Here is a 15,312-nt window from a genome sequence, read left to right as displayed (position 1 = left end):
AGAAGTGTAACATAGCAAGTAAATGTTTTTAAAATTAAAATAATTTATGGGCAAAATTTATCCCTCGAAAAATAAAGGAATATTATTAATACAGCTAATTTCAAGTACACCGGCGTAGGATTTCACGAGTGACGTGCAAAAAGAGAGAAGATCGATAATGACATTATTACTTATACGTACGGGTTGGCAAGCAAACACACACATAAGATTCACTAATCTATTTTTTTTTACAATTCCAAAGTATCATTTTTATCATCAAATCTTCGTCAGCCACTTACCAGACAAAATACACTAACTCTACCTGTAACAAATCTTGTCCCCACTAGAATCCATCCATCCATCAGACGCCTTGAGAATACATCTGAAAATGTCATTTATCGGATTTAAACCCATACAAACACGACTGCACAATGAATTTTTGTATTAATTACTTCATATTTATTCTGGTTTCGTGAAAATTGTTGAGTCAAGTTGTTAAAAGGATACATAGTGACAATTTGTTAACCAATTCAATTATTCCTCACAATTTAAGTTAAATTTAATATGGTAATTTAAATATAGTATAATATATTAATATAATATAATATAATATATTTTTATTATTGATGTTTTAAGTCCAATATAGACATATATATCATACATACAGAACAATATCAGATATCACACCACAGTATATATATAGGCTATAGCTTTCCTCTGGCTATAAACTAGAATATATATAATTAGCTTGATAATTGATCCAAACCAATTAGAAACCTTAATTCTCTCTTGTTGATTAATTTACTCTTCACAATCAAGTAAAATATATAGATGGTTCAAGAAAGGAAGGTGAAGATGAAGAAAGGATGGGTTGCAGTGGAAGTAGGTCTAGAGGATATTGAAGAAGATGGTGGATCATTCCAAAGATTTTCAGTGCCAATTTCATATCTCTACAATCCTCTGTTTCAAAATCTTCTTGATAAAGCTAGTGAAATCTATGGCTACCATGCAATCGGCCCGCTTAGGCTCCCGTGCTCCGCGGACGATTTCCTGGATCTCCGGTGGAGGATTGAGAAAGAAACCGCCTACAACGACGGCCGCCGCTGCCAACTTCAGACGTCTTCTTCCTTTTCTTTTCTCTCGTGTTAATGAACTGTTTTTCGCAAGTGTTGTTCACTCACTCTTGAGAATAGGCGCTGATCATAAGCACGCAAGTGCTTTTCGAATTATTTTTAAAAGATTTGGCAAATATATACTTCGTCCTTAGATTTTATTGTATTTTTCCCTCAAAAGATTTCTAATATTACTATTTTGTTGGATTAAAATGTACGTAGATATTGTAGTAGGAAGTGACAACGGACAAGATCCATGATTGCTGAAATCTTGAACAATTTTAACATTAATGTTTGAAAAATATTTTTTTGAAGAAATATATAATCATGCTTGAACAATTTTAACATTAATGTTTGAAAAATATATTTTTTTATATAATCATGTTTTTATCAATTATAATATGCTCGATTAATAAGTGTGAGATACCATTCCAGTGGAATCAAAAATTTGTGTGAAACGATCTCACGGATCGTATTTTGTGAGACGTGTCTCTTATTTCAGTCATCCATGAAAAAGTATTACTTTTTATGATCATAGTATTACTTTTTATTGTAAATATTGGTAGGGTTGACTCGTCTCACAGATAAAGATTCGTGAGACTGTTTCACAAGAAACCTACTCTACAGTGAATACTTTTGATCTCTTAACATACCACTTTCATAAGTTATATAATACCGTCAATTAAGGATGGTAATTAATGAACACGCTGGTTGTCCTTCGGCTTAGGACAAATAAAAATATTTCCAAACCAAAGAACGAATGTTTTTCATGTGATAGCATTGCCCCTTTAGAAATTTCGAAAATTTTAATTTTGAATAAAAATAAAAGACAAGGACAGCAAGACTTATAAGAATGATAAAAGAAGAAGAAAAGAGAGAAGCAAAATTGGAAACAAGTCTTAGGATGTTTTGCCGCCACAAGTTTCATGAATCTTGATTATTATAATTTGTCTTTTGTTTGATAAAAATATTCTTTTATTTTTCAAAATATAAATCAAGAAATCGACATTTTTTGGATAATAACGAAGTCAAGCTCAAAAGAAAAAGACTAAAGGAAAGATGACAAATTTACGTAGTCATAGTTTGCAACACTATCAATATATATTATAAAAAGTATTATTTTTTATTTGTGAATTGACGAAAATAGATTCAAGTATTCATCTTTATATGTATATCATGTAACACAATATGAGTATTTTTGTAAAGTTATTGTTAGGCATAAATGATGAAAAACCAAATTGTTAGCTCGACCCACCAAATTTATAGCATACGTACGTGACTTCCAAATTCAAATATGCCTCAATATTTCAATTCAAATCAATTATCCGATCATTTCTAACTTCTCATTTTTTTCAAAGACTCGTCTTCCATTCATCGACACCAATCAGTTTTGTTGAAATAAATATTCATTATCGGGTAACAACTCTTCAATTGCTCAAGAAAAACAAAGAATTTTGTGGATAGATGACAATGTTTTCCAATTATGAATCGGAAAAACTAACCTTGCATCCTCACATTGATTTGTAAACCATAATATATTACATGAATATTTTGGTCAATCTATTTATAATTTAGGGACATATATGAAAAAAAATCTGTAATTGAATTGAGAAATTATTTGCACCTTAATTTATTGTTATTAATCATCCTTTAATCACACCTTAGTATTCATCTTAAAAAATATGACTGTTTCTCTATGGTGCATTTAGTATTGGAAGAGATTCAATTTCTTTCATTTAAATCGGTGAGTGACCGGTTTAATAACTAATTAGAACATCTTGATTTTTTTTTTTATATATTTCATTATTATCAATGATTTTAATAGAGTTTTGATATTCTTTCTAATTAAACATCTAGAAGAGTTTAAAATAAACGTCTAATTGTGAATTTAATACAAACAACTAATCAAAAGTAAGCTCGAATAACTCAAAAGTTATAATTAGTAAAATAAGTCAATATTATTAATTTTTATTTAATATTGATTAAGTTTCGATCACATGAATGTTATTCATATATCTTAATTATTTTGCATTCTAAGTTGGTGTTAATTGATTTCAATCGATTTATTATAATAAGAATGCTAATAATAATAATTATGGGATGTTAAAGTCGTCTTAACTTCGGAGTGCCTTTAAATGGGTTTTTTTCTTGCCTAATCCAAGCTTCACGTGTGCTCTTCTGTGTTGCAGCAGTTTCCACCACCGTGATTTCTTCAACGCCTTCTTCCGGCCTCTCTGGTTTTTAGCTAATTTTCCACTGGTTCCTTCTGCCAATTTTGACTTGTTCGCGTGCCAAATGTGCCTCGAGAAAGCTTCCAAAAGGCCATGGAAATGACCCTTTTGATGTTTGTCATGTATCAGAGATTTCCTCATTTTTTCAACAGCCCTTTCGCCATAAGCCTCATCTTCTTGTTTGGAACGTATAATTTTCCCTTCACGCTTATTAAAAAGTGTGCCGACGTTTATCTTTTTCCAATGACTTCCATGACGATGATCATCATGGCTATCATGGTGATGGTGGTGGTCGTGATGGTGATGATGAAAGATAATTGCCAATCTGTCTTTCAAGCTCTTCCACGTTTTACTTGGTTTCTTATGATTTATACCACTAGCTGATTTGCTGATCCTTCCAGGAACCTTCTTCCTTGACGAGGACTGCATCGACGAGTATGTAGATCCTGCATGATGGTTCTTTGGCTGATAGTATGATGAATATCCTTCACTTTTGCCACTGCTGGAAGTTACTTCAGGAGTTCCATCACCACTCGTGGACGAGTATAGATCGTCCTCAATCTTGCTTGTACAACTGTCATAGTCTCTCATAGTTCCATGTGATTGAGGAGAAGCCCCGCTTTCACTGCTTGTACTTGAAGTAATATGGTGGCTTCCAGTCTGATCTGAGAACGAATAATCTTCACCAACACTGCCATAACTGCTAGCTTGCTGACTTTCCGTGTTTGGCGAGTACAAACTAGAAGCTGTATCTTCCAATTCTTGATGATTTAAAGACGACCTTGATGAAGTCATAGAAATTCTGCTTGTTACAACTCCATTCTTGTGTTGTCGTTCTGATTGATGTGAACGTTCTTGAAGTTTTGCAGTGGTGTTAGGTTGATGCTTTTTGACACGTGTTCCCCATTTCGAAGAAATGTTGCGGCTAGAATCAATGGATTCAAGTTTTTCACTAAAATGTTGGTGCCCAAAAGTGTTTGCCGGCTTTGATAGTTGGCATTCTCCATATCTACTCCTTTCATTTTTCATAGATAAACGAGTTTGATGTGGACTTTCCATTTTAGGCACAGACGAAAAGGTGGAAGGCCAAGTAGATGTTTCATGATCAGCTGCAACAGCAACATTCCAGACGTTAGGCCCAAAATCATTACGAGTCGCTCTCCAGTTTCCTGACTCAATTTTGTCCATACCATGAATATGCATCTTAGGCTCTACATTTGATTCTCTCATTTCATAGGTCCCTCCACTCCTGGAAAAATGACCGTTTGATTGGCAGATCATGCTATATGTTGGTTGCACCTTTGCCAACGGCTGATTTATCACTTCCGTTGACACACCGTAGACCTGATGCGATGGGTAGTTTAGAGGGCTCTGAGCACTTTGACTTGTAAGTTTATATACTACGTCATTGCTATCCATATTTTCATGTTGACCAGAAAATTGCCCAAACAGGTGCACATGATCTGATCCTATTTTCAAATTTGAGATACATGACTCAAGCTGCTCAATTGCTTCAGAAGCCTCTTTGGATATAGAGTCAGCTTCCTCACGCTTGTGTATGGCTTTAAAGTTAGAATTACATACTGTAGTGATGTCTGGTACCACTGTGTCTGATGAAAATCCCGTGGATCCAACACCACTCAGGTTACTCACAAAAGGTCCTATCTGTCTTCTCTTGTCTTCAGTCTTCGACTCAGTTGTCTTATAACGCAATACAGATCCAGTTTCTTGCTCAATGTTCCAAGGAACATACTCAAACTGATTGTTCACCTCATGCTGTGGATATGTTGATTTGTCTGGATATTTAGCAGCAGCATCATTAGTTACCATTTGCTTTATGATGCTTCGCTGACAAACCCTGCAACGTTTCTTTCCAAATTCAGCTCCATTTACATCAGCACTAGGTGTTGATCGCTCTTTGGATTCTACTTGGCTCCTTTGTCGAATACATCTCTGGTCGTTCCATGGTTTGAAATCTAAACCATCCACTTTTCGTTCTTTATCAAATCCCCGGTCATTTCTATAACTCTGATCCACTTCTCTAGTCATATAGAGTCGAGAAGATTGTTCCTTAACGGCGTTATTTGTTTGCTGCTCATCTGCAGCACATGGTGTCTGTAATACTCCCGCTTGACCAGCAAATATCTATGACATTGAATCAAACTAGGAGTCAGAGGACGAGTAATCAGCACAGATTAATTATGGATCCAATTCCATGAAAAGACTGCCTTAAAAATCCGAGCAAAAGTAAAGCACAAGAATTACATTGAGTGAAAGAAATACAGGACATTACCTCGTAATACACTTTGAGGGCCCTTTGAGTTGCTGAATCCAACAAATACTTTAGAATAACTCGTGCATGCTTATCCACCTGTTCAAAAAATAATAATAACAATAATACGAAAGGATCTTATGAATTAAACAAAAGCCCTGGCAATTGTAATATCTATGATATGTTGGAACAAGCCTGGAGTCTAAGATACTAAAAATGTCGAGATGACAATTCTAGTTTAGAAAAGAAAAACATGAAGGCAGAAGAAAAAATTCATGGAAGCATACCATATTGGAGGCTGGATTTGTCATACCGTCTCCATCGCTTTTAAGAACACCATACAATCTCTGTAGAGCTAGAAGATCTGATTTCATATCCCTGGCATCCATTACCTAATAAACAACGAAGTTATGAAATGCCTGTCACCAAAAATGTAAACGTATTAGCAAACAAAGTTAGGAATTTATTTTGCCTTGGCTACTATTTCCAAATATCCCAGTAGGAAAAAAAGCACAAGGAAGCAAACGACACACAAGTCTTAGCTAATGAAGCAATTTGAAGATTATTCAGCAACAGAATTAGAGGATGTCAGTTCAAATATTCAGTTAGCCTTATTTCTTGGTGAAAATCGAAAATATAACTCGCATCAATGGCATCACAAAGTTCCCATAACTAGCCCAATATTTATAAAATAATCAATATCATGTGAATGGTTTAAATCGATCTTCACCAGAGGAGTCGAATAAGATCTGCTACTTTTACTTGTATGAAACAGTGAGCGAATTCATTTCTCTCAAACAAATTTACCCATCATAATTTCCAAAATAATAATAATAATAATAATGACCTTATCAAATTATATAAACAAACAAACACCAAACGAAAAAACTAAAACTAATGTTTCATCGATTAACAGTCTAAAATTCCCAAAAACTCACCACAAATATACAACTTCAATAATAATAATAATAAAAAAGTTACAAAACAAACCTTCTTCAATTGAAGTATGGTATGCAAGCAGTCATCAAACTGAAATTCCGTTTGAAGAAAAGCCAACAACGCAGGATAAAAACTGAAAACGAAAAAAAAAATTGAATATAACTGTTCTCTTGGGCGTAACTTCTTTCTTCGGATCGTTCTGACGATGCAAATTCCTTTTGTATTTTTGATTGATTGATTGAACCTCGTCTCAAAGGGCCGCCTGTTTTGAAATATCAATCAATTTAGGCCCAATTATTTCCTAAAAGTTCAGTAAATAAAAGTTTTTTCATATTTTGATTATTTACAATAATTAATATGCACGAATTCTATATGCACTGGAACATAACGGCCTTCTTTTTATATCAAGCCATCGTTCCCGCCGTAGATAATTCCGCCCTTCGTAAACTATATTCAATTTTAAATTGTCATTTTATTTATGAAAACACGTTTTTAACTTTAACAAGCTTCGAATTTAAGCCCATTTCTCCCCCTCTTGCCAGTTAAATAAAAAAGATATTCACGAGTATAGCACTCCAGCAGGTATAAACTCAAAGATAAGATTGGTTCCATGGACTGATCCGTTTATTTGCACCAACTCCATACGGATATAAATATATATTGAATATCTTCCTCCGTACAAGTAAATATATACAAAATCATCTTTAAATTTTCATTCAAGGCGTATTGCTCATGTATATATATATTTAATAAAACATGAGATGAAGCATCTCGAATGCACCCATACACAGCAGCCAATACATGGACCAGAACACCTGGACTTTTAATGGTATTTCTCACGAATGTACGAACACAAAAACGATCGCTTGTAAGTTTGTTCCTTTTACCAGTTCCGCCCTCTCTTTTGCCCTTTTCTTGACACCCTGCTGTGTAAGTTGTAACTAAAACCTTCACAAATAATACTAAATTTGTGTAATCCATCGTATAGTTCCATACAATGGCTTTGCATATCATCCCCGAGGACTGTGTCATCCCTTCCATGACATCATATCTTAGTACGTTTCAGGTAGACCAAAACCCCTATGCAAGTTATAACCACTGCCCCTGCAAATATCCCAGTGCGGAGAGGGATCAATCTAGCCCTCCGTGCAGTCTCTGATTCAGATGACAGCTTCCTCGTTACTTGACTGGCATCACAGTAATCCAAATGTAATCTCAAAACCTGGTTGACAAAAAAAGACGCAAGATATGGACGCTGACATAAATACAGCCAAAATTATCAGAAATTAATATAAGCCCACTGGAAGCTAGGAAACATAATAACAATGAAAACCAGTGCAATTTGCCAAGCTTTACCAGCCGGTAGCAGGTGAAGCAAGTGCAACATACAAAAATGTGGTCAATTCTAAGCCTTCAGTATATATGCCACTGACCACATTCTAAGCTCTTATCTTTTTATATCAGATTGTGTTTATCATACATCATAAACTATATAAACTAAAATGATTATGATTCAGAAGAAGAAGCATGTGTTTATCATACATCATAAACTATATAAATTAAAATGATTATGATTCAGAAGAAGAAGCATGCTTCTTGGATGTACAAATTATATAATTTTGCATTTTATGATGCTAAGAAGTAGATAGTAAAAGCACATGATAGATAAAAAGTGATTCATGAAAAACTTGGACATCACAATAAGTTTGTTGATGATCATTTATAGTTGCGTTAATTTGTAGAATATAGAAGGTAAGAAAGCTATTTCTTCTCAAGAAAGTGGATGATAACTTAAGAATCAGACTTTGAACAAATAATTTGAGGCCACAAGAGATTCGGTTATAAGAATGAGGTTGCTGCATACTCTAAGATCCAAATGTGCCAGCATTGGAAGAATGAAAAGACAGATTTTTTTTGTGCCGTGGCTCTGTTAAAGATTCTAGAGCCACCATCAGAAGTAGCAGGGACGAATAGTGGCTGTGTAGAACGGACTGGCATTAGAACCACCAAAATCTACAAGATTCTTACTATGCAGATATACTAAATCTTTTCCTCCATCACGAAGAGACAGTGAATGTCCTTGTAAGATGTGGTTGGTAAAAAAAATCATTCTCACACCTTTAGTCCCACTGATCTTGCATGGCTAACAGCACTGACAAGATCCGAGTCTGTCGTGAGCAGGACTTTATCTCCTTCATCATCTTCATACTAAAACAGAATTAGGAAAAGAAGTTAAAAGATTTTAAATAGTTTGATGGCAAAATTTACCAAAATTCTTCAAAGTTCTTTTTACTCACCAAAAGTTGAAGGCAAATCTGATCGTTTGATGCACCCACCCTTTGCATAACAGCAGAAACAAGCTCAGATAAATTCTCAAAGCCTGAATGGGAGGAATCGGAACATCGAACATCAAAAGGGATGACTATGGTCATTAAGCTTGATAACAAAAAGACTTGAGTCAACCAAAAATTCGAGCTACCGACTGATACAACTAAAAATTGTCAACAGCCATACATATAAACCCCATCAACCTTCTCATAGAGCACAATGTGAGTTCTTGTTCCACAGATACTTTGACATGTTATATATATTTTTCTTCATTTTCTTCTTCATTAGTTTCACAAAACCAAAAACTAGATGCACAACCAACGCTTGATGCTGCTGCTTAAAAACTGATTTTGAAAAACAATTTTGTGTTTATACAGGAAATGGGCAACAATAAATACAATACCAAGTAAAAGATATACAATCATATGACAGAGTAAGAATCAAGAGGGGTTCAGTTTCATCTAACGCCTGCCACCAATGAAGTCTGAACTCACCAAAATTAAATCGATGCACACGTCGTTCATGGTCCTCAAATTTGAAAGAAAATGAATTCCCAAGACCCAGAGGTGGGTATGTAGACTTTGTATTTTCTGTTCCTTCTGATGCCATATATTGGGACATTGACATCTCACTGTACAGCAGAGCATGCAAGGACAGCAGTCATATCTACAGATCATTTAGTTAATGGTTATGTTCTGAATAGAAAAGGTGAAGGCAAACCTATGAGCGTCATAATCATCTGGGGGTTCTAGATTTAGTGCTGAATCCCAGAACTTTTGCATCACTGTATTTGTTACATCATTGGCGACATCAGAGCTACTTTCAACCTTCAAAGAATATTTAACCTTCTTCAATTCTCTAAACTCTCCGAGAAAAATCATCACTACCATGTTCACTTTAATTCTATTCCGTTCCCATTTTATTAAATGTCGATTCTTGTTCATATAAATAAATGCATATTCCAAAAACTTTTGACCCGGCAGAAATGCCTCAGTAAAAGAATATGTACTCACATTCACAAAAAATTTCTACTTCTACATCATAATGACTCTTTAAAGCAAAAGGCAGAGTAAATAAATACAAGATCCTGTAAAAAGTTAGATATAAGCAAAAGAAATTGGTAAGAGAGCTGACTAAAGTTATTATTATCCAATAAATGTGTCCTTCAAAAACACGAAAATCAGACAAATGCATAGAAATATCTTATTTATGCAACCTCGTTGAGTATAAGAAGTATATAGACAGTCTTACGTAAAAAAAATTGCCACTAATATTCAAAGAACTAAAAACAAGGTAATAATATCATCAACTCTTTATACTTGTGATAGATAACATGGCCACCAACTTCCACACCTGGAAGAATTCACTCGAGTTACCAAAACTCGAAAAAAGATGGTATCCCTTGAAAAAAAATCAAGATCGCATGTAAGAAATAGAAGACATGAAGTTGGGAACAATAGGCAATAAAAAGTTTAAATTGTTCTTCCTAAACATAATGGACACAGTTAAATTCCACAAATATACCAAACATGAAGGTGAAAACTCAGAATTTTGGTGACAAGAAAAAAATATCAAAAGGTAATAATCAATACATTATGCACCGGCCTGAAAACAACACTGAAAGGGCAAAAGAACTTTACCATAGAAATTGCTGCCTGAGTTATCTGCAAAACATCCATGCAGGCAGCAATACCTCCGTCTGCCGCTCTCCCAAATAATATAAAATGTATTAAAAACTTAAAGCCTGAAATCAGATCTTTTTGCTTAAAATAGAGAAGGATGGAAATACATTCACCTTTTTCCAGAACAGGTAAATATAAAAATTTCCCATCATGCATTATATGCAATGCTTCAAGGATTGTTGTCTCCAGTGTTACACATTCAGGATTCTGTGTCATTACCTTGACAAAGAGAAGTAGCATTGGAAAAAAGATAAAGCAACATCTTCATCCAAATAACCGTGGAGTAAAAGTTAGGTAACGCAGTCCACTAGGTCATTCAATTTTTAGTTTATACATTACATAAGTGTTTTCCACCACAAAATACAGCACAGCCAAAAGCCTAAAACAAAAAAATCAACTGGCTGAAGTCTGATCTATGGTCAACAACCAGATCAAGCAGAAAGGGATGCAACAATTCTCTCAGAAAAAGATTGTTTATCATGTGCCTGGGAAAATATTGAGAAAGGACATTTCAAAGTTCAAACAAGAACAAAAAATGAGGGAAAAGGTCATAAAGGCAGCAAATAAGAAACCTAGCAAAAAATGGGAAAACTTGTGAGAACACTCACAGAAATTTGAGTTTACTATGTCAATACTATCATAACAACTAGGAAGCAAAAAGGATCTCATGATAACTGTCTTTACAAAACATGATAATCTGATCATATCATGTTAGTCACGTGATTGATGAGGCAATAAGAGAACAAACACAATTTTGAAACTGGAACAAGAAAGAAGCAGCTCCAAACCTTTTCCACTAAAGTCAGCTCGGGAGAGAGATTTTGGGCCACAACCCGCATGAGTATATCCTTTGAACTGCAACAATATCCAAATAATAACCATGAGCAAGGATAAAAAACACAGATCAATTCAGACTCCACTACATGAATATATAATAAAGTAAAAGAAAGATATTCTGGACAAAAGTCATACGTTAATATCCCCTGAATCTTATTTCCTGTCATGACAACCACCGAATTGACTCGTAATTCACGCATCTTTTTAGCAGCAACATAAACAGGATCTGAAGGAGATATTACTGCAACCCTGAATTTGTGATAAATTACAGAGTAAGTTTAAATGCAGAGCCAATAAGACAATTTTCCATCTAAAGGAATAGGCTAGCAAGTTCCGTTTTACCTAGAATTATCGGAAATGATAGCTGATAAAGAAGGTTTGAAAATGCGTTCCCTGAGAGTTTCTACAAAAGCTGATGGTGCTGAAATACAGAAGAAAACCAAATTTTTTTTTTAAAAAAAACAACTATAGTGGAAGTTGAAATAGCTGACAAACAAACCTTATAATTTTTTTATAGAAAATATTCCTTGTCGAGAACCATTATTTTACAAACAATAGCCACAGAAATACCAACTGACCCGAGAAATTGCTCCTGAACTGACGTTCAACTCCTTCAACTGCTGCTGCAATGGCACTTCCCTGCTCTGCGGCCTTCTCCATTCTCGATATGGCATCATAAAGACATTTTGTGATATCTAAAAGAGCTATAACTTCTCCATTCTCAACAACAGGGAGGTGCCGGAATTTACCTATTGTAGGTAAAAGGAAAGCAGGAAAAGTTGACACTGTACTTATAAGTAAAATGTGCATGTTCCAAAAGAGATTAGTGGAGCAACTTGACTGAAACATAAAACCTAAGCTGATGAATTATTAGGCTAAGAGTAATTTTTTAGGCATATCTTTTTGGAAAAAAATGGAAGTAGAGTGGTAGCATAATATATACTTATAATTGACAATTCAAAGAATAACCTAGGAAAGTAAAATATTTAAAAAATGATGACACAGGTATCAGCAACGTTTGAGGTCATAAAGCAAGACAACCACCCAAGTTCAAGGAGCAGAACCATTGCCACATGTTTAAAAAGCTTGTTTTTATCTGGTGATCAATCTACATGTGCCATATTTTATTCCGTAGTAGCAATTTTCTCAGTCCAGAATAAGAATGACTTTACCCTGCCACCATAAGCTTCGCCATAGTACACCATTATCTTTCTGCTAAAGTTGCCAATTCTTTCGACTGTATTAAATCCATATAATGTCAATAACATGTATATTATTTCAAACTCACTTTCTTACAATCAACCAAATTCAAAAGGCTTGTGCAGTAAGCATTGCGATAAGGAAAAAAACGACTCAGAAGAAGCAACCTTGAACCATCTTCTGAAGAGCCTCAATAGCCAATGAATCTGAATTCACAAATATTGGGTTCCTTGTCATCACTTTCGAAATTATTGTTTGCTCTGGCCTCAACTCCTCAGCTATTACTCTGGTTGCAATGTCCTATTCATACAAGACCATAGTTAGTATAAAAAAATCCTAGATGATAAAGTTATGTGTTAGATCATAATAGAATTGGAGATCATTAGTTCCATGACAGATAAGGTGTTCACTGCAATAAGCCTATTCAGAAACATTGCCTTATAATGCACCTTCTTCCATCTCCTTCAGGAAAAATAATTTAAAAATTCAAAAACAACCAAACCAAACGTAACCAAACCAAACACATTCACTTTAATCATGGATCGATTGCTAGTTACACACCTACACGAATACCTTATCAGTTACAATTCCAGAAAGCAGAGCATTAGCATCAGTTAGCAAGACAGCATCAACACGCCGGGCTGCCATCCTCCTACAGGCATCTGACACAGTGGTCCCTTCAGGAATTGTAAGTGCCTTAGATAGCCTTAGTTTCTTCACTGTCCTTTCCCCAACAACAGAGCTACATATATAATATAATCAACAAATATGATGCCAGCACAGTGCATAGACAGGGAGTGGTACAAAAGATGGAGTCAAAATATACACTCAAACATACAAGTAAAAGAGGGAGGGTGGTTGGGGGGAAGCGGGAAACCACTTTATATTTGAACCTAAATTGTCTCCCTTGATACACTACACTGGGAAAAAATGCACCAATACCATGTTAAAAATATAACAAGATGGCCACTTGCTGGTTAAAATTTTTCACTTACAGATGATACATGGATGACAATTTAATGCAACAAAATACTAAAAAAAACCAGAGGAGAAACTGAAACAATCTACATTGATAATGACAGAATATGAGTGCAAGAAGCAAGCCTAACCCCCGACAACTACCATTATAGGTGAGATCTCTTCATGCTTATTAGTCATTCCACAATTGTTGTAGAGCCAAAACGGGACACGTAACATTACCGACACTCACCTGGTCCCCCTTTCCACTATATTGACTCTCTTGACAAGAGCACCAATATTGGGATTTGGGCCATAAGTCTAAAACAAAGTCCAAATCCAAAAAACCAGCCTTTTAGGTGGAACTGTGGAAGAAAAGAACCCCTCAAACCTAATAGGCACTCCACATTTTACAGTGAAGCAAATGTAGACACGGAAAATACTACAGACAGTTACACAAAGGTAGTCTTTTCACAGGTTGCCGTCCCTTCTGCTAAGTCAACTTTCTGAATGAGTGTAATAATGTTAGGACTTAAGGCCATAAGCCAAAGAGAGAGCCCAAATCGAAAAACATAGATCTCTACATTGGGGATATTGTCAAAATCTAACTTATTAGTCACTTCATAACTCATATGAGGCCATGGTGGGACATGGAACATCGTAAATATATCAATACTAGCTATTTACCAAAAGACCATGTTAATTTCCATATATATCACTCTCAATACACATCTGGCCGATCCCAGATTATCTATATCATAAATTCCAAACCCACATGTGCATTTAAATTTTCTGCCTCTGTATTTTCAATTAACGTGGCAAACTGACAGTAAAAGGATTCACGTAACAAGCTAAATTCCTCTTAACACCGCGGACGCTAGTAGTCCCACATGTGATAGAGGTTGTTCGAGTTCCGGACTCAGAATATTTCAGCTTCAAGATTTAATCTTTTTCTCCCAAGACCCATCATTCCAAAGTTGAACTTAATTCTTAAATAAGATACAAAAAAAATTATTTAATAACGAGAAATTTTACACGATAAAATAAATCAGGCAAGCTTACGATTGAGTAGGGGAAGTAGGCTTGGCGTGAAACCCATTAGCAGCGGCGGCGGCGCCATTATCGGAAGGTGAAGCCGACGACTTCCTCACGGTGGATGAATTGCGTCTTTGAATCGTACTGCTGCGTCTGGGTGGCGGAGGACCCATTTGACCACTCATTTCTCCCCGTTCTATCTCGTTTCAATCACCCAGTCATCTACAATGACAAAATTCTACGGGGAATTAGGGCAGTTATTCCGGGTTAGCCCTAACCCTCTCCCCTCCAGAAGAGCCGCAGCAGAAATTTTAATGGAAGATTGCTTTATATATATATATATATTTTAAATGGTTGAAATCAAGTGTGTTGATGTTGGTATATTTCAGTTCTTACGTTAATTAGTGGCTCTCGCTGTACTCCAAATCCAGCAGTGACAAACACCGACTTTTATAGTTGCTAACGACTTTTCAGGTCCACAAAAATTGTGAAATCTGTAAACTCTGCAAGGGTCGGTTACTTTAATTGACGATGAAACATACTTGTTATTTTTGTAACCATACATTAACATATGTAATTATGTTTTAAAACAAAAAGATTATTGAATTTGTTACAATATCTATAAGTTCAAATATTAAAACTGATTATCGAGTTGACTTCGATAAACCAAAGTTCCTGGGAAATATTTCAGTATGGTATCAAAATCACGGGGGTCAAACGTTCTACACCTTTAAAATAAG

At 35.2% G+C, this 15,312-nt stretch overlaps 2 protein-coding genes across 4 annotated transcripts; both read right to left on the bottom strand.

Moving 5' to 3' along the window:
- Nucleotides 1-3,129: 3,129 nt before the first annotated feature.
- LOC140970913 (uncharacterized) lies at nucleotides 3,130-6,675 on the bottom strand. Of its 2 annotated transcripts, XM_073432897.1 has the most exons (4): nucleotides 6,585-6,675; nucleotides 5,881-5,986; nucleotides 5,616-5,695; nucleotides 3,130-5,467 (listed from the first exon to the last, which is right to left on the bottom strand). In XM_073432897.1, exons 2-4 carry the CDS (start codon nucleotides 5,981-5,983, stop codon nucleotides 3,206-3,208), a joined length of 2,445 nt encoding a protein of 814 aa, XP_073288998.1. In that variant the 5' UTR covers nucleotides 5,984-5,986; nucleotides 6,585-6,675; the 3' UTR covers nucleotides 3,130-3,205. The 2 variants fall into 2 exon arrangements, with proteins under 2 accessions (XP_073288998.1, XP_073288999.1); XM_073432898.1 differs by lacking the exon at nucleotides 6,585-6,675 and having other exon boundaries at nucleotides 5,616-5,693; nucleotides 5,882-5,983.
- Nucleotides 6,676-7,175: 500 nt separating this feature from the next.
- On the bottom strand, nucleotides 7,176-14,904 carry LOC140970912 (CBS domain-containing protein CBSCBSPB3-like). Of its 2 annotated transcripts, none has more exons than XR_012174212.1 (14): nucleotides 14,600-14,904; nucleotides 13,154-13,322; nucleotides 12,748-12,880; nucleotides 11,959-12,129; nucleotides 11,723-11,801; nucleotides 11,516-11,629; nucleotides 11,332-11,398; nucleotides 10,657-10,762; nucleotides 10,502-10,560; nucleotides 9,582-9,688; nucleotides 9,356-9,492; nucleotides 8,831-8,913; nucleotides 8,562-8,741; nucleotides 7,176-7,755 (listed from the first exon to the last, which is right to left on the bottom strand). XR_012174212.1 is itself a non-coding variant. In XM_073432896.1 (14 exons), the coding sequence occupies exons 1-14, from the start codon at nucleotides 14,755-14,757 to the stop codon at nucleotides 7,579-7,581; spliced, it is 1,650 nt and encodes a 549-aa protein (XP_073288997.1). In that variant the 5' UTR covers nucleotides 14,758-14,903; the 3' UTR covers nucleotides 7,176-7,578. The 2 variants fall into 2 exon arrangements, 1 of the variants encoding a protein (XP_073288997.1); XM_073432896.1 differs by having other exon boundaries at nucleotides 8,652-8,741; nucleotides 14,600-14,903.
- Nucleotides 14,905-15,312: the final 408 nt, after the last annotated feature.

The sequence above is a fragment of the Primulina huaijiensis genome, chromosome 2 (assembly GCF_012295235.1).
Source record: "Primulina huaijiensis isolate GDHJ02 chromosome 2, ASM1229523v2, whole genome shotgun sequence".
Classification (NCBI taxonomy): Eukaryota; Viridiplantae; Streptophyta; class Magnoliopsida; order Lamiales; family Gesneriaceae; genus Primulina; species Primulina huaijiensis.
This window is presented reverse-complemented; position numbering and strand designations above follow the sequence as displayed.

Coding starts and splice junctions, on each gene's coding strand:
- LOC140970913 (XM_073432897.1), bottom strand. CDS start 5,983: ATGGATGCCAGGGATATGAAATCAGATCTTCTAGCTCTACAGAGATTG. Junction 5,696..5,880: donor AAATCCAGCCTCCAATATGG/TATGCTTCCATG, acceptor TATTTTTTGAAC/AGGTGGATAAGCATGCACGA. Junction 5,468..5,615: donor CCCTCAAAGTGTATTACGAG/GTAATGTCCTGT, acceptor TCAATGTCATAG/ATATTTGCTGGTCAAGCGGG.
- LOC140970912 (XM_073432896.1), bottom strand. CDS start 14,757: ATGAGTGGTCAAATGGGTCCTCCGCCACCCAGACGCAGCAGTACGATT. Junction 11,630..11,722: donor ATCATTTCCGATAATTCTAG/GTAAAACGGAAC, acceptor TCACAAATTCAG/GGTTGCAGTAATATCTCCTT. Junction 11,399..11,515: donor AAGATTCAGGGGATATTAAC/GTATGACTTTTG, acceptor ATATTGTTGCAG/TTCAAAGGATATACTCATGC.